This window comes from Meleagris gallopavo, chromosome 1, assembly GCF_905368555.1.
Source record: "Meleagris gallopavo chromosome 1, MGAL_WU_HG_1.1, whole genome shotgun sequence".
Lineage (NCBI taxonomy): Eukaryota > Metazoa > Chordata > Aves > Galliformes > Phasianidae > Meleagris > Meleagris gallopavo.
This window is the reverse complement of record NC_139404.1, coordinates 61,784,894-61,803,743: the sequence shown is the minus strand read 5'-3', so window position 1 is coordinate 61,803,743 and position 18,850 is coordinate 61,784,894. Positions and strand designations below refer to the sequence as shown.

The window sequence follows — 18,850 nt, the reverse complement described above, 5'->3', positions numbered from 1 at the left end:
AGGAGTTGTGTTTTAGTCACCACTTCCCTCTTCTTTTGTGCTAAATAGTTCATATCTCAGCCCACGGGGTCTACTTGTTTTCCAGTGCTCTCCCTCATCAGACCTGAGGAGCGAGAGCAAAGGGCGCCGTGCTGCTGAGCCTCACTGAGCCACTGGGGCCCAGCCTCTGCTCCTCTGGGTGTCTTTGTATGTAGGAAAGTGATGGCAATGCAAAACAAGGTTCTTCTCAGGCCCGGTCGTTAGAGGCCGAGGTGGTACACATCGTTGTAATGTCAGGTAGATTCTTAAAACAGAAAAGAACCCCTCCAGTAAGACCTTAAATTGGAAGGCACCATCGTGTATTGCAGAAGGGTAGGGCACGGTTGAAGAGCTAGTCCAAAACTTACCACCATCCCCTCTCTGGGGTGACGATTTTGAAGGAAGTCCCAAAAATTTGCCCCAAGTTTTGTTCAATTTTAAGTCCAAGGGAACTCAAGCCTCTTTCTTTCCCCTTTATGTCGGGGTAACCAGTGCACTTCCCCCCAGCTCCCTCCGCTATAAGAGGGAGAGTATCAGAGTACCATTTTCACCCGTGGATAATTAATAGAGACAGTATTTGGCCCTAAAAATCACCCTCATGGCCTTTGCTTCTCGCTTGATTTCTGTGTCGTTTTGGAAACAAACACTAGAAAGAGGCATCCATGTGGTTTGGTTCTCTGATGGGCGGCTGTTGGGGAATGGCTGCGAGAGCAGGGCAGACATGAGGCTGTGTACGAGCATAACTAGTGCGGCAGCACATGGTGCATTCTCATGAGAAAGCATTAGGAGTTAAGATAGGAGGCACAACATCCTTGGGCAGCCTGTAAACAGCAGGCCTTAAACAGCAGGCCTACATCCGCAGCTGTGCTCTGTGGATGTGTGGGGGGCTGATAAGCGGATGAGCTCAGTGGCAGGTGTGAATGCTGGCTGAGCATTGGTTGAAGTTAGGCAGCCCACCTAGACGCCCACCTTGTGCTCCAATAGTAGGTGAACACATGTGTCGTAGTGTGTATATAAGCTCTGTCTGTGCAACAATAAAGTGAAGCTTGATCACTCATATTGAGTACTGTCATGCTTCCCCGCTTGAGAACAATCTGATTAGGACGCTATCCGCGGCAGGCGGCTGCCCTGAGCACTGCTCTGTTACTATACTGCTTCCTATCATGTGAAGATAGAGACACACCAGTGACGTGGTAATTGCTCAAGTAACGCTTGCTATTTGTCAAAGGGCTGCTGCCTGCCGCCTGGCTCTTCTGGCAGTCAACTGTGCCGCCTGCCTCTGCCTGGCATCTACTGCACTGCCTGCCTCTTCTGGTCATCTACTACAGCGCCTGCCTCTTCTTGCAATCTTCTACACCGCCGGGCTTTTCTTGGAAACTACTACGCTGCCTGGCTCTTGGCATCTACTACAGTGCTTGCCTCTATTTTGGAATCCACTGCGCTGTCTGCCTCTGTTTTGGAATCTACTACGCTGCCTGCTTTGTTTTTGGAATATTCTACGCTGCCTCCCTTGTTTTTGGAATATACTATTCTACCCGCCTCTGCTTGGAGTCCAGCGCATCTCCTGCCTCTGCCTGGAAACTCCTATGCTGCCTGCTGCTTCTTTGGAACGTAGCATGCTGCCTGCAGCTTCTGCGGAATGTACTATCCTGCCTGCAGCTTCTCTGGAATAAACTACACCACCTGCAGGTTCTTTGGAATATACTATGCCACCTCCATCTTCTTTGGAGTACTCTATGCTACCTGCCTTGCATTTGGAATGCACTCTACGGCCTCCATCTTCTTTGGAATACGTTACGCCACCTGCCTCTTTTTGGAATATACTACACCACCTGCACCTGCTTGGCGTACATTATGCCATCTGCCTCGTTTTGGACTCTACTGGGCCGCCTGCCTCTTCTTGGACTATACAGCGCTGCCTTCCTCTTCTTGAAATACACGGTGCCGCCTGCCTTCTCCTGGAATATGCTGTGCGACCTGCCCTTTCTAGGGATTATACTAGTCCACCTGTTCCAACAAAGGAAGACAGTACGCCGCCTGGCTCTGCTAGGGAATAGGCTACGCCACCTGGCCCTGCTGTGGAAAATACTGCGCTGCCTGGCCCTGCTGTGGAATAGTCTACGCCGCCTGGCCCTGCTGTTGAATATGCGGCAGCATCTGCTTTGTTTGTGGAATATTCCACACCGCCTGGCTCTCTTTGCAACACACCACACAGGCTGGCTCTCCTTGGCATATGGCACGCAGGCTGGCTCTCCTTGGAGGATATCGTGCAGGCTGGCTCTCCTTGGAGGATACTATGCTGCTTGGCTCTGTTTGGAGTATGGCAGACCGACTGGCTCTCTTTGGAATACACCGCACATCCTGGCTCTCTTGGGAATTGAGTACGCCACCTGGCATTCCTTGTAATAGAGTACACCACCTGGCTCTCCTTCTAATAAAGTACACCACCTGGCTCTTTCCATTCAACTTGCAGTGGCTTTTTGTTTATAGAATTGTACTGCATTTTCCTGCTCTTATCATAGCATGGCTTGGTTTGGGATGGACCTCGAGGACCATCATGTTCCAACTCCCCTTCCACAGGAGAGGCAAGGTTGCCCTGCACTACATCAGTTGCCGTACCTGTTTGCTCAGGGCCCCGTGCCTCATCGACTTGAACACCTCCAGGGACGAGGTATTTGCAGCTTCTCTGGGCAACGTGTTCCAGCGCCTCGCCACTCTCTCAGTAAAAAAAACTTCCCCTCACATCTAATCTAAATCTCCCTCTTTTAGATTAAAACCATTGCCCTTGTCCTATCACCCTCTGCTGTTCTAAAATGTTGATTTTCCACATGTTTTTAAAACCTCTTCTAAATATTGGAAGGACAGAATCAGGTCAGCCTTTTCCATGCTGAACAAGCCCAACTCCCTCAGCCTTTCTTCATACGACAGCTGTGAAGGTGATCACAGCCCTCCTCTAGAGCCCCTCCAAAAGCTCCACATCTTCCCTGAGTTGCTGGCCCCAGGCTTGGACACAGTACTCCAGCTGGGCCCCCACGAGGGCAGAGTAGAGGGGGACAATCCCCTCCCTCGCCCTGCCCCTCTTCTGATGCAGCCCGCCATACAACAGGCATTCTGGGCTGCAAGCACGCACTGCTGGCTCATGTAAGTTTTTCATCAACCAGGACCCCTCGGTCCTTCTCTGCAGGGCTACTCTCGAGGAATTCCTCTTCCAGTTTGTATACCTATGTGGGATTACCTCTACCCAAGCGCAAAACCTTGCACTTTGCTTTCTTGAACCTCATGACGTTCACAAGAGAGGGTCCACTTTTTTTGAGTTTATCAAGGTCCCTCTGGGTGGTGAATGCATTCATAGCAGGAGTTTGGGACTGGGAGCCTGCTTGAAGGCTCTTATTTACAAAATTTTACACCTTTTACAGTATTGCTCACCAAGGTACTCACTTGAAAGCATTCACTTACAAAGTTCGTCTGGCACAATGCTCTAATTACAAAGTACACTCAATGAATATAAGGTACCTCTTAGTGAAGTTTTGTCAGCCCTCTTCTTCTCTTACCAAATTCCTGTTCTCACTTTCCCTTCCTTCCGTTCCAGTAGAGAAGAGCGTACCAAGCCGCAGCCTGAGAAAGAACTGGGTATCGCTTCTGTTCTGCTCACAAAGAAGCAAAGAAACCACATTCCATAGATCAGTCCCCATGTCTCGGCCCCAGATTGCTTGGGCATGGATAGTCCAATCCTGTGTGGCCCACTGCGCGATCCAAAGTGTGAAGCCCTTGGAAGACTGCCCAGTTGTCTGTGCGTATGTTCAGTGCACTATTACCTGCCTCTTCTTGGGTTATAAACATCCACACCGCTCACAATTCAGCCCACTGCCTACTTTGTCCATATACAGTCCTGAACTGGGGCTATAGAAACTCCAGAGTCCTTCTTGGGGTCGGGGGAGGGCAGTGGGGCATTGGGACCAACACCTAACTTCAACCAAGTTTAGGTTCCTGGAATCATTTTCCTTCCAAACCCTCCTATAACAGTACACTTGCATGGAAATCGTGACGGATTGTCATAAATTACAGATGTTACGGCTCCAGTTTCTTTTAGAGCCATGACCTGTTGTATATTCTTTTTGGACCGATAGATTGTTTTTTCAGTGTATGGCCGCCGGTCCCCCAAGGAGGCCCGAACTGTGGGAGGGCCTTGGCCCTTACGGAGGCATGCCATCAGTGTATCTAGACGCAGATCTTTTTCCGAAGAAACCTCAGCAGCAGCCAGCTAGGCTGCCTGGGGCAGCTGCCTCCACACTGCAGGTTCCAAGACATCATCTGAATTCCGTGGCAGGGTGAGGACTTGCTCTATTCTTTCTTACGCTTTCCCTTCTTGTTGGGATGGGCTTAAAACATTGATTGGCATTAAACCACGGCCATGAATTTAATAACACATGATTCACTTGTCTATCGAATCCCAGAATCGTGGAATGGCCAGGCTTGGAAGGGACCTCAAAGATCATCAAGCTCCAACCCCACCCTCCCCCCGCCCCGCCACAGGCAGGGCCACCAACCTCCATATCTAACTCTAGAACAGGAGGCCCAGGGCCCCATCCAACCTGCCCTTCAACACCTCCAGGGACGGGGCATCCACAACCTCTCTGGGCAGCCTGTTCCACCACCTCACCACTCTGTGTGAAAAACTTCCACCTAATATCTAAGCTAAACCTTCCCCGTCTCAGTTTAAGACCATTCCCCCTTGTCCTATCACTATCCATCCTCGTAAACAGCCGTTCCCCTTCCTGTTTGTATGCTCCCTTCAAATACTGGAAGGTCACAAGGAGCTCTCCCTGGAGCCTTCTCTTCTCCAAGCTAAACAAGCCCAGTTCCCTCAACCTTTCCTCACAAGACAGGTGCTCCAGCCCTCTGATCATCTTAGTGGCCCTCCTCTGGACCCGCTCCAACAGCTCCGCGTCCTCCCTGTACTGGGGGCCCCAGGCCTGGATACGGTGCTCCAAATGGGGCCTCACAAGAGCCGAGAAGAGGGGGACGATCACTTCCCTCTCCCTGCTGGCCACCTCTCTTTTAATGCAGCCCAGAACACAGTTGGCTTTCCGGGCTGCAAGCGCACACTGCTGGCTCATGTCCAGCTTCTCGTCTACCAGGACCCTCACGTCCTTCTCTGCAGGACTGCCCTCCAGGAGATCTTCCCCCACTTTGGATAAATACCTGCGGTTGCCCCAACCCAAGTGCAGCACCCGGCACTTGGCCTTATTCAACCTCATTAGGTTTTCGTGGGCCCACTTCTCCAGCCTGTCCAGGTCCCTCTGGATGGCTTCCCTTCCTCCCAAAGCATTGACTGCACCGCTCTGCTTGGTGTCATCCGCAAATTTGCCGAGGGTGCACTCAATGCCATGCTCTATGTCACCGATGAAGATGTCGAAGAGCACCGGTCCCAAGACCGACCCCTGAGGGACACCGCTTGTGAACGGCCTCCACCCTGGCACAGAACCATTGATCACAACCCTTTGGCTGCGCACAGACGGCCAATTCCTCATCCACCAAACGGTCCATCCTTCAAATCCACACCTCTCCAATTTAGAGAGAAGGATGTGGTGAGGGAATATGTCAAAGGCCTTGCACAAATCCAGGTAGATGACATCCATTGGCCTTCTCCCAGCCACCGAAGCCGTCACTCCATCTCAGAAGGCCCCCAGATTGGTCAGGCATGATGTGCCCTTGGTGAAGCCATGCTGGCTGTCTCAAGTCACCTCTTTATCTCGTACGTGCCTTGACCTAACTTCTAGGAGGATCTGCTCCATCATCTTCCCTCGCACAGAGGTCAGGCTCACCGACCTGTAGTTCCCCGAGTCTTCCTTTCTCCCTTATAGACATACACAGAGTATCTTATAGACATAGGTAGAGGAGAGATCACCTCCCTCTCCCTGCTGGCCACCCCTCTTCTGATGGAGCCCAGGATACCATTTGCTTCTCAAGCTGCAAGAGCACACTGCTGGCTCATGTTAAGTTTTTCATCCACCAGCACCCCCAGGTCCTTCTCTGCAGGGCTACTCTCGACGACTGCTCCTCCCAGTCTGTATAGATGCCTGCGATTCCTCCGGCCCATGTGCAAACCCTTGCACTTGGCTGTGCTGAACTTCATCAGACATCAGGCGGCCCACCGTTTGAGTCCTTGGAGATCCCTCTGAATGGCATCCCTTCCTTCCATTGTGTCAACAGCACCACTCAGCTTGCTGTCATCAGCAAACGTGCTGAGGGTGCACTCAATTCTGTCTCCGATGTCATTGATAAAGATGTTAAAGAGCACTGGTCCCAAGACAGTCCCCTGGGGGACACTGCTCTTTACTGGCCTTCACCTGGACATAGAACCGTCAATCACCACCCTCCGACTGCAGCCTTTCAACCAATTCCTTGTCCACTGGGTGATCCACCCATCAAAGCCACATCTCTCCAATCTGGACATAAAGAGGTGGCTGGACCGTGTCAAAGGCCTTGCACAAACGGGGGAGCTGCAGACCTTCATGCAGAACTTCGCATGGGGCCTCACAAGGGCAGAGCAGAGGAGCACAATCGCTTCCCTCACCCCGCCCGCCATTTTATTTTAAATAAATGAATAAATAAATCACAATATCCGTTGTACGGCCAAAGATGAGGGTGACAGTGCTTCCTAACGGGATACAAACAGCACAGAGCAATAGCAGATTAAAACAGAAGGAAAACTGCCTCAATCCTGTCAACAAGCAGTGACAACTCGGAGCACAATCACCATCAAGAAAGATGCAGCTCCCCCAACTGCTAACCCTCCAATGAGGGTGAGGAGGGGTGGATCCTGGCTCCGCCCCCGTTCCTTGCACCTGAGCTCAACCTTGTTGACAGGTTAGCCACGCCTTCTCACCTTGGGCTCAACCATTGGTTCAGGCGGTGACCTGGCACTTCTGCTGCGTACATCAAATAGCATAAAGTCAAAAGGGTTTTAAGAGTTTAACACCGTTCTTTCCCACAGACTAGTTTTAATTTATTCACAACAGCCTGCAGGGAAGGAGAGGAGAATTTTAACAGCAGGAGTAAGCACTGAGTATTTCAAACGTTTATTTAAAATCAGGCGTTCATTTAAAATCCGGAACTATATCTTGAAACACATAATCAAACATTTTGGTAGAAACACAATGATATGAAGGAAAATCCACTGAAGGACACACATCCCACGCTTCCGGTTCGCTACTTCAGTTTGGCTACTGCATGCTGAGTTGCTCACACCCACCGGTATGGCATGAAGAATCAAGTGCTGACTGTTCGGAGGGGGGCCAGCACTTTACTCACGGTAATTAGAAGACCCCAGGATCCATATATTTCTTTGTCTATGAACATCAAAAGCTTTTGGCGTATCTCTGCAGAACCTCTTGCAGCTCTGTCATGCTTACAGCATTAGAATTACCCTCTGAGGAAAACCTTAAATTGGAAGGTACCGTAGCATATGGCAGAAGCGTAGGGCACACGTGAAGAGCTAATACAAAATTTACCATCATCCCTTCTCCGGGATGAGGATTTTGAAGGAAGTCCCAAGCATTTATCCAGTGTTCTGTCCATTTTCAATTCCAAGAGAAATCGAGGTCTCCCTTTCCCCTTCACGTAGATGTAACCAATGCGCTTCCTCCCCGCCTGCGTCCCCTGTAAGAGCCCTATCACAGTAGGATTTTCACCTCTGGATAAGCAATAGAGTCTGCGCATTTAGCCAAAATAGGCCCTTTCTTCTGCCTTTATTTCTGCTTGGTGTCTGAGGAAACATAGACACTGGGAAGGGGCATCTAGAGGGTTTGGCTCTTTCATAGGCAGCTGCCCTGAGCTCTCCTGTCTAAGAGTAATGGTGCCTGCCATGGAACAATAGTGACACCGCAGCCACATGGCTGCCGTCACCGCACCTCTTCCCACTGTGACACGGCAGCAGCATGGCGGCGGCTGCTGCTGCACCCCCTGCCACTGTGACAGGGCTTGCGAAGATGCACTTGCTTCTTTTTACAATTAATAAGTAATTAGTTAAAAAAAAGTTTGCGACTCATCACTGCTCCCACTGGGTGGGGGGTAAATTAGGGCAGGCACGGTTGGATTAGGCTGTGAAGAAACGCGCACTGTTTATTGCTGTGTGCTGCTGGAGAGCGCTGAGTAAGTGCACCAGGGCTCTATACAGTGTAACCATTGTGTTCCGGTTTCCTTCTCTGTCTTCTATCTTTGCTGTTATGTACCTTTTATTTCTTCCCACTTGTTCACTTTCATTTCCAGTTCTCTCCCTCATCCCTCTGTGGTAGTCTGAGCTACCAAGGACGGTGTGGGCCTGAGTGGCTGTCGGGTGACACCACACCGTAGAGCCCACTGGCGCCCAACCTCTGCTCCTCTGAGTGTCCTCGTGTGTCAGAAAACAATCAGAACGCTTACAGATGCAGAGAAAGGCTGAGAGCAGCCACACTGCTGACCCCTGGCACGGAGCAAACGCTCTGCAGGACAGAGGTGAGGGATGCAGCTCCTCAGGCCGAGGGGCGCTGCATTCCTTGCCCTCCACATTGCTTAGGCACGCCTGTTGGCCTCGCATACAGCCTGAATTACCACATAACACCCAGCAGAGGCACACTTCCATTGGTGGTGACCAAACAGCAGCAGACGGGTGCTAACAGGATACTTTTAATACTGCCATCCCAACCTGCCTTCAACCTGTGCCCGGAGGGCACTGCTGAGGCGAGGTATGCCGGTCAAAGCCCCTGAGACAGGCTGAGGGGAAAGGAAGAGTCCTGGATTCAGCTGAAGAGGGGCAAACAAACCACAGCTGGGTGGGTTGGAGCCGCTGCTGTGACGGGCGGCAGCTAGGCTGGGGCTGGGCCGGGACAGTGCCGCCATTGGGCCGGGGCCGTTCTGTACATTGTGATGTCACGTGATGCCATAATGCTGAGCGCAGGGGGCAGTTGGTCAGCAGCTGCTGGTCTGCAGTTGGAGCTGCTGGTCTGCAGTTGGAGCTGCTGGTCTGCAGTTGGAGCTACTGAATAGTAGTTGGATCTGCTGAATAGCATCTGGATCTGCTGGACAGTAGCTGGACTTGCTGGATAGCAGCTGGATCTGCTGGTTAGCAGTTGCAGCTGCTGGTCTGCAGTTGGAGCTGCTGAATAGCATCTGGATCTGCTGGACAGTAGTTGGACCTGCTGGAGAGCAGCTGGAGCTGCTGGATAGCGGTTGCAGCTGCTGGTCTGCAGTTGGCGCTGCTGGTTGGTCTTTGTGCTTTCTCCGGGCCTTCATCAGCAGTATTTATGGATGCACATCAGTTAGTGACCGGTGAGGAGTTGTGTTTTAGTCACCACTTCCCTCTTCTTTTGTGCTAAATAGTTCATATCTCAGCCCACGGGGTCTACTTGTTTTCCAGTGCTCTCCCTCATCAGACCTGAGGAGCGAGAGCAAAGGGCGCCGTGCTGCTGAGCCTCACTGAGCCACTGGGGCCCAGCCTCTGCTCCTCTGGGTGTCTTTGTATGTAGGAAAGTGATGGCAATGCAAAACAAGGTTCTTCTCAGGCCCGGTCGTTAGAGGCCGAGGTGGTACACATCGTTGTAATGTCAGGTAGATTCTTAAAACAGAAAAGAACCCCTCCAGTAAGACCTTAAATTGGAAGGCACCATCGTGTATTGCAGAAGGGTAGGGCACGGTTGAAGAGCTAGTCCAAAACTTACCACCATCCCCTCTCTGGGGTGACGATTTTGAAGGAAGTCCCAAAAATTTGCCCCAAGTTTTGTTCAATTTTAAGTCCAAGGGAACTCAAGCCTCTTTCTTTCCCCTTTATGTCGGGGTAACCAGTGCACTTCCCCCCAGCTCCCTCCGCTATAAGAGGGAGAGTATCAGAGTACCATTTTCACCCGTGGATAATTAATAGAGACAGTATTTGGCCCTAAAAATCACCCTCATGGCCTTTGCTTCTCGCTTGATTTCTGTGTCGTTTTGGAAACAAACACTAGAAAGAGGCATCCATGTGGTTTGGTTCTCTGATGGGCGGCTGTTGGGGAATGGCTGCGAGAGCAGGGCAGACATGAGGCTGTGTACGAGCATAACTAGTGCGGCAGCACATGGTGCATTCTCATGAGAAAGCATTAGGAGTTAAGATAGGAGGCACAACATCCTTGGGCAGCCTGTAAACAGCAGGCCTTAAACAGCAGGCCTACATCCGCAGCTGTGCTCTGTGGATGTGTGGGGGGCTGATAAGCGGATGAGCTCAGTGGCAGGTGTGAATGCTGGCTGAGCATTGGTTGAAGTTAGGCAGCCCACCTAGACGCCCACCTTGTGCTCCAATAGTAGGTGAACACATGTGTAGTAGTGTGTATATAAGCTCTGTCTGTGCAACAATAAAGTGAAGCTTGATCACTCATATTGAGTACTGTCGTGCTTCCCCGCTTGAGAACAATCTGATTAGGACGCTATCCGCGGCAGGCGGCTGCCCTGAGCACTGCTCTGTTACTATACTGCTTCCTATCATGTGAAGATAGAGACACACCAGTGACGTGGTAATTGCTCAAGTAACGCTTGCTATTTGTCAAAGGGCTGCTGCCTGCCGCCTGGCTCTTCTGGCAGTCAACTGTGCCGCCTGCCTCTGCCTGGCATCTACTGCACTGCCTGCCTCTTCTGGTCATCTACTACAGCGCCTGCCTCTTCTTGCAATCTTCTACACCGCCGGGCTTTTCTTGGAAACTACTACGCTGCCTGGCTCTTGGCATCTACTACAGTGCTTGCCTCTATTTTGGAATCCACTGCGCTGTCTGCCTCTGTTTTGGAATCTACTACGCTGCCTGCTTTGTTTTTGGAATATTCTACGCTGCCTCCCTTGTTTTTGGAATATACTATTCTACCCGCCTCTGCTTGGAGTCCAGCGCATCTCCTGCCTCTGCCTGGAAACTCCTATGCTGCCTGCTGCTTCTTTGGAACGTAGCATGCTGCCTGCAGCTTCTGCGGAATGTACTATCCTGCCTGCAGCTTCTCTGGAATAAACTACACCACCTGCAGGTTCTTTGGAATATACTATGCCACCTCCATCTTCTTTGGAGTACTCTATGCTACCTGCCTTGCATTTGGAATGCACTCTACGGCCTCCATCTTCTTTGGAATACGTTACGCCACCTGCCTCTTTTTGGAATATACTACACCACCTGCACCTGCTTGGCGTACATTATGCCATCTGCCTCGTTTTGGACTCTACTGGGCCGCCTGCCTCTTCTTGGACTATACAGCGCTGCCTTCCTCTTCTTGAAATACACGGTGCCGCCTGCCTTCTCCTGGAATATGCTGTGCGACCTGCCCTTTCTAGGGATTATACTAGTCCACCTGTTCCAACAAAGGAAGACAGTACGCCGCCTGGCTCTGCTAGGGAATAGGCTACGCCACCTGGCCCTGCTGTGGAAAATACTGCGCTGCCTGGCCCTGCTGTGGAATAGTCTACGCCGCCTGGCCCTGCTGTTGAATATGCGGCAGCATCTGCTTTGTTTGTGGAATATTCCACACCGCCTGGCTCTCTTTGCAACACACCACACAGGCTGGCTCTCCTTGGCATATGGCACGCAGGCTGGCTCTCCTTGGAGGATATCGTGCAGGCTGGCTCTCCTTGGAGGATACTATGCTGCTTGGCTCTGTTTGGAGTATGGCAGACCGACTGGCTCTCTTTGGAATACACCGCACATCCTGGCTCTCTTGGGAATTGAGTACGCCACCTGGCATTCCTTGTAATAGAGTACACCACCTGGCTCTCCTTCTAATAAAGTACACCACCTGGCTCTTTCCATTCAACTTGCAGTGGCTTTTTGTTTATAGAATTGTACTGCATTTTCCTGCTCTTATCATAGCATGGCTTGGTTTGGGATGGACCTCGAGGACCATCATGTTCCAACTCCCCTTCCACAGGAGAGGCAAGGTTGCCCTGCACTACATCAGTTGCCGTACCTGTTTGCTCAGGGCCCCGTGCCTCATCGACTTGAACACCTCCAGGGACGAGGTATTTGCAGCTTCTCTGGGCAACGTGTTCCAGCGCCTCGCCACTCTCTCAGTAAAAAAAACTTCCCCTTCTCATCTAATCTAAATCTCCCCTCTTTTAGATTAAAACCACTGCCCTATTCCGATCACCCTCTACTCTTCTAAAATGTTAATTTCCCTCATGTTTCATCATCCTCTTTATCACCACATTTTGTTGTTCTTCTCTAGTTTTAATAGGGTATAGATTTTACCTGCATCTTAGGTATTCTTTTTCCCTTAGGTCAGCTACTCTTTGTGCTTCTTACTGTACAACTGCTTCTCCAGCTACCAGAGGGTTCAAAATAGCTACGAGAGTTCCATATTGATGAGAGGAGGCTTTCTGAACGATAAGATCTCTCATCCAATATTTAAATTTAACTAGGTCGGGATTTCCTTATAAAGTTTTCAATGGTTTAGGAGGTCTGTGCGGTTTTTTCCGTTTGCACACTGTACCCACAGGCCAATGTGTGATAGAGACCCCAAGGGGAACACCTGCCTGCAAAAGAAATTCTTGCAAATAACAAGATAATCTACCATATCCTCCTTCTTCTGAACAAGATATTTGCGGCTGCAGCCACAAATATCACTTCCCTTAAAATTGTCAGAATACTTTGTTCCATCCCAGGATCATTCTTCGGTCTGGGGGCTTTCTGTCCCTGACACGTGCCACTCTGTGATCTTGATTGGAACACACTGGCCTATTTAAGTCTTCAGAAAATTTTGTTATATTATGGCATTAGGAAAATAACTTTTCATACTTAAAGATAAAAGCGTGTTTGCAGAGGAAAACAAATGTAAACTTAATAATATTGATTTCTTTAAATCTCCAGTATTAGAAAGCATTTGTGAAGAAGTTGAAGATTCCTTTCTGAATAGCACAGTTTTCTTGGTCACAACCTACACAAGGTTGCAATAGTATGTGCTGCTCTGGATCCCAGTTGTTCATGTTATTTACATGTTATTTACATATAATAGCAAACAAACTGCACAATTGTTGAACTGAAGGAAGTCTTCATAGAATGTAATGCAAGGCTCTGCTTTTCCACGGTCAGAGTACACATTTATGGAGAAACATGACATATTCTTTATTCTTTGGAGCCCTGGTCATTTATGTCTAAAGAATTTCTAATCCTGGTCTTCAGGCGTCAGTGAAAATGTCCATTTTGGTGTTGGCAAAACTGGTATTTTACAGGTACCCCAAAAGCAACTTCTTTAAGTAGAAGATGTTAAGCACAGAAAAATCCATGACATACTACTAAATTTGTGTTTTGTCCACCTTATTCAAGAAGGCAAAAACTAGTCAAAACTTTTTAGGTACCCAACTTTCATCACTGCTGACGAGCTGCTTCATACTGACATTGCTAGATCTCTAAGCAAACATGGTTCAAAGAAGTCTGATAGAAGTTCTGTCTTCATACGAGCAGATATTTCCTGCTAGAAGTTCTTGGGGTTTGTTTACTTTCATTTTTAAAGAAATGTTGAAAAAATACAGCAATTCTAAAACACACCAAAGACTGGGCATGTCAGCATGTATAATATGAAACTACTGATTGTATATTAAAAGAACAAAATAAAATAAGAAATAAAAGTTTGCTGACTGCCACCACTGTCCTACAGGAAGTCCACCTACAAACCAGTGGAAAGTGAGAACGCAGTGAGGTGACAGTCATGCTTTGGAAATCACTGCCATGCATTCTGCTCCTGTGGGTGAGTTTCCTACTGCACCCACACACTTCAGCTTAAGGATGCATGCAGCCAAGTGCCTGGCAGGACTGCCAAGCTGTGATTCAGCTATAGCACTGGGGCGAATGTGCCTTGATATTCATTCATAATGAGCACTGAAAAAAAGCCTGGAAGGCTTTTAGACACCCATAAAAAAAAAAAAAAAAGAGGTTTTATTAGAGTATTTACAACAGTATTTATCTTTTTTTTTTTTTTTTTTTTTCCTACAGAGATAAGACCACGAGGTAAAATAGAAGCATAAAGACTTTATGAACTACTACTGCCTGTGAACTCAGTAGCTTTCTGAGCTAGATTAGACTGCCCTCCATTCCTAGGAAATACTTTTCACCACACTGAAGGCCTTGCTAGATGCAAGCCAGATCCTTTTTTTCCCCCCCAAGCTCATTTTGCTGCAGTATTCCCATCAATTGTATGCTATAGTGCAGTATATTGAGGTGTAGCCCATTTTAGCCCACTGCAGCTGGGAAGGCACCAAACCAATGCCAGGAACAAAGCAGCTCCACTTCCTTCCTCTCTACTCAGACTTTTCATACAGCAAAATGACAGATGCCCTAAGCTACTCAATAAAATAAATTTCTATCCCTTCCGTAGTCGAGAAGTGACCTTCTTTAGCTCTCTCTAAACAAACATCAGAAAGAGAAGATGCTATTTTACATGATAAGAAGGTAGAAAACTCTATTCACCAGTTATTGCTTTCAAGATACTCCCCATACACCTGGTTGTACTGCTGTTTGCAGCAAGTTCCCAGTAAGCACAGGAAAGAGCTCGTTATCTATTACAACTCCAATGCCAGAGGCATGGCTGGGAGTGCAGCAGGAAATAGATGCTCTTCAAGTCTATGGCTGCTCCTCCCCAGACTCCTTGTTTTAGTATGAACAAAGACGATTTCAGGAAAGCTTTGGATGCTGTTTCTCACAGTATCCTACTGGATGAAATGTCCAGCATACAGCTAGACAAAACCATAATGCAATGGATAAAAAATTGTTGCCCGATGAATCAGTTTCAAAATGGTTTGGTAAATGGCTGTTGGCCAGTCACTAGCAGGGTTCCAAAGGGCTTCATTTTAGGGCCAGTTCTCTTTAATGTTTCCATCAATTAATTGGAAATAAAACTTGAAGATATTAAGTTTGCAGATGACATTAAATTAGGAACTGCAGATTCCTTTGAGAACTGAGAGAGATCCTGACAAATTGGAGGGCTGGGCAATGCTCGTCTACATGAGTTTTAACAAGAGCAAGTGCTGGATTCTGCAACTTGGATGGGCACCCTGGCTATATGTACAAAGTGGGAGACAAGAGACTGGAGAGCAGCTCTATGGAAAGAGTCTAGGGATTCTAGTTGACAGCAAGTTGAACACGAGTCAGCAGTGCGCACTGGCAGCCAAAAGGGCCAAACCTACTCTGGATTTCATTAGGCCCAGCACTGCCACTCAGTGAGGGAAGGGATTGTCCTGCTCTGCTCTGAAATGTGTAGCCTCACTTCAAGTACTGGGTGCAGTTTGGGGCCACAATATCAGAAGGACATACAGCTATGGGAGAGCTTATAAAGGAGGCTACAAAGATGGTGAAGGTCTGGAGGGCCCTCACGAAGACAGGATGCACTGAGCTCTGCTCCCTGATGACAGGGCCCGAGGGAACGGCATGGAGCTGCATCAGTGGGGCTTAGGAACAAGTTCTGCATCAGAGGGCAGTGGGCATGGAACAGGCTGCCCAGGGCAGTTGGCATGACTCCAAATGCTGGAGTTCAAGAAGCATCTGAACAGTGCTCTCAGACATAGGGCTTGGATTTTATGTGGTGCACTGCAGAGCCAGAAGTTGGAATCCTTGATCTTTGTGGGTCTTTTACAACTTGGGGTTTTCTATAAGGCTACTCTAAGGCAGGACACACATGTCCAAATATTTAACAAGCAGAAAGTCAAGAATTAGATATCTGTAGTAATAGACTTATCTTAAGATAAGAAAGTGCACCAAGAAGTATGATTAAATATATTAGTTCAGGACAGCAGCAAAATGAGCTTTGTCTATCGGTGTCCTCTGGGGATGAAAAGAGATTCACAGCAATGAGAAGTTCACCCACTCACATTTCTCAATGAAAGCAAGTTCACCACAGAGAAATCCATGTTCTGAATCACTTCTGTTTCGAAAGCCTGGCACCCAGGTAGTTCCTAATGGCCATCTCTCTCTCAAGCAAGCCCTCATCTGTGGCCTGATACAGGAACACGCTCCCATGAGGCATACCTACACTTTGTTCACCTTGTAGATGTGAAACCAATGGCCCAACCTCCTCTTCTTCCTAGATTATTTTGGCATACGCTTGCTGCAGGCACCTCTCCATGTGTGCTGGCATTCAGATCAGGAGGGCATTTGTGAGATGATTCCACGTAATCACCACTACTACCCATGCCTCATCTCTTACTGTCATGTAGCTGCCTCACCACTTAATCCATTCAACTGAAGCAAAACAAAAGGCCATCTGCAGCAGACTCCTTCTATGTAGTACTTTTTCTTAGCATGGCCTAACATACGTTTGCATTACATTGGCACCAACAAATAGTCAAGAGGTTGAACAGGCAAATAAAAGTAAAAAAACACTGACAGCCTTGACTATTTCCATAGATCTCTAAACCTGATCAGCACTTGCCCTTTCATGCACTTGAAAAGACTTTGCTGCAGATCCCAAAGGGCAGGAAGAAGTTCCTGCCACCCATGTTGCAGGGTTAATTAGAAAAGATAGTTGACAAGATAAAATAGTTGAAAAACAAGTGCCATCAAAAAGCATAATGGAGCATGAACCAACAAAAAGGCTTCAAGCTCCACAGTGGCATGATACACTTTTGCTATTTTCTTCTGCCAGCACACATGGAAATAGTGCTTGGGAGGAGAAACCCACTGGGCTGGGCAGCCTGGCAACCGACTGCCTTGGCCTGGGAGCCCGTGCAGTGGGCTCAAAACCCAAAATCAGGTCTTCCAAAACTCACCAAACCAACAGAAAAGACTATTACCAAAAAGTCTCTTTCTGCTACAAAGCTAGAAAAGCTGGCAGATCTCCCAGTAACTATTTTTTTCCTGAAAAGGTGGTGTCCTGAGAAGTCTCATCACAAAGTTATTAACCTGGAAAACAATCATGCACAGTGGAGCCTGACTTGATGTGGGGTGACAGGTCCATACCCACTCAAAACCACACCTTTCTCCAGCAGTTATGGCTGAAACGGCATTTCTCTTTGCCTCCCCCCCCAGGAGAGGAGATTTACAACAGACTACTTGTTGTCAGAATGGCAAAGGGCATTCATCATCTTCAAACAAGCACAAAACACAAGCCTGCCAAACTGACAGCTAAGCAGCATATATATGTGACCACAGCAGCTGTTCTGCACTAGAACAAACTCAAAACCAGATAAACACCCAGTGAGGTGCTGACCACACTGGAAAACCACAGTCATACTTACTATTCCTAAGTAGGAACTAGTAGGCAAGTCCCATCCTGCACCCACATGCTGTAGGCCAAGTATTAACATGTCCAAGCACTCCAGGAGGCCTTCGGGGACTTAATAGGGCTGTGGCTCAGCTATAGTGATTTCAGGTGGATATTTGGAACCAGAACACATCTTAGGTGAGGAGAGGCTAAGGCAGCAGGGACTGATCAATCTGGAGAAGAGGAAGCTCATGGGGAATTTCGGTGTCTGTAAATACCTGAAGGGGAGGTGTAAAGAAGGCAGCAGTAGATTGTTTTCATTGGTGCCCTGTGCCAGGACAAGAAGCCATGGGGAAAATTTGGAATACAGGAGGCTCTGTCTGAACATCAGGAAGCACACTTCTGTGCTCTGAGGGTGGTGGAGCACCAGCACAGGTTGCCCAGAGAGGGTTTGGAGTCTTCCTCCTTGGAGATCTTCAAAAGTTACATGAACATGGGCCTCAGCACTCTGCTCTGGGTGCCCCACTTAAACAGGGTTTGGACCAGGTGGCCTCCAAAATTCCGTTCCAACCTCAACTCTGTGGCTGTGCCCCCATGCTGAGTTCTGTGCAAAGGTGCCCAGAAGGCTTTTAGACTCCCAGAAAATAACAAGTTTGATTAAAATATCAATGGTGATGATTACCTTCCTACTATTATTTCATAGTTGCCATTTCATTATTGTTGCAACAGATCCATTGCAATCAAGAAAGCTGGCCCACTTCATTTAGTATTTTGTCAAAGGCCAACCCTGGATTTACTCTGCAGGAGGGGCAACTCAAGATCAAATGCAAGTGAACATCCAGTGAGGAGACAACAATGCTTTGAAAGCTATGACCCCACTTCACGAGGTTACCGATGATTCACCTCCTGCATTCACACACTATAAATCACAAAATGATATGGCAGGCAGTTCCAGGAGAGCTGCCAGGTTTTCCAGGAAGCACAAACACCATGACTCAGCTGAAAGCCTGAAGTAACTGGATCTCATTGTTCAACCATATTGACTGCAGCAAAAAAAAAAAAAAAAAAAAAAAAAAAAAAAAACGTTGAAGGCTTTTCAACTCTCATAAAGGTAGGCTTTAAAATGCTGCAGGTGATGACAGTTATCTTTGTCCGTACAAATAAAGCAATCAAGTTAAACAGAATAGAAAAGCCTAAGCAGAAAAGCCTAGACATGTAACCATATCCTTCCAGCAGATCTTCCCTGCCAGACCCATGCTGTGGGCTCCTGAGCTGCCAAAACCTCTCCCTGCTCCACCCTTGCCTCCAGAAATATCACTCCAACCTCTTGAAGGCCTACCCACTGCTGACCACACCTTGCTTCTCTCCAGAGGCAATGACCCTGCATGCCCCGCATGCAGGTAGACCCTGGGTGACCCAGACACTTCCCTGTTGGCATTGCCTTCTAAGGAAAGCCCCCAATATGCACAGAGAACAGTTCATCCCCTATTAGATTAGGAGGCACAGCTGGGGAGCAGCAGAAGGAAACATGACACCCATGTCTGTGACTGCTCCTCCCCAGGCTCCTTGTACCAACAAGGCTGCTCTTGGCCAGGACACAACTAGTACAAATGTTAAACAAGCAGGAGGTAGCGTGAGAATTACTCCTTTACTCATATCT

The 18,850-nt window shown here is 48.4% G+C and overlaps 2 protein-coding genes across 2 annotated transcripts; both read left to right on the top strand.

The window, feature by feature from the left end:
• The first annotated feature begins 269 nt into the window (after window positions 1–269).
• LOC146545355 (uncharacterized) lies at window positions 270–2,457 on the top strand. Its single transcript, XM_085216177.1, has 2 exons — window positions 270–276; window positions 1,247–2,457. The coding sequence occupies exons 1-2, from the start codon at window positions 270–272 to the stop codon at window positions 2,422–2,424; spliced, it is 1,185 nt and encodes a 394-aa protein (XP_085072303.1). The 3' UTR covers window positions 2,425–2,457.
• A 7,142-nt stretch (window positions 2,458–9,599) lies between these two features.
• On the top strand, window positions 9,600–11,787 carry LOC146545354 (uncharacterized). Its single transcript, XM_085216069.1, has 2 exons — window positions 9,600–9,606; window positions 10,577–11,787. Exons 1-2 carry the CDS (start codon window positions 9,600–9,602, stop codon window positions 11,752–11,754), a joined length of 1,185 nt encoding a protein of 394 aa, XP_085072195.1. The 3' UTR covers window positions 11,755–11,787.
• The last annotated feature ends 7,063 nt before the right edge of the window (window positions 11,788–18,850 follow it).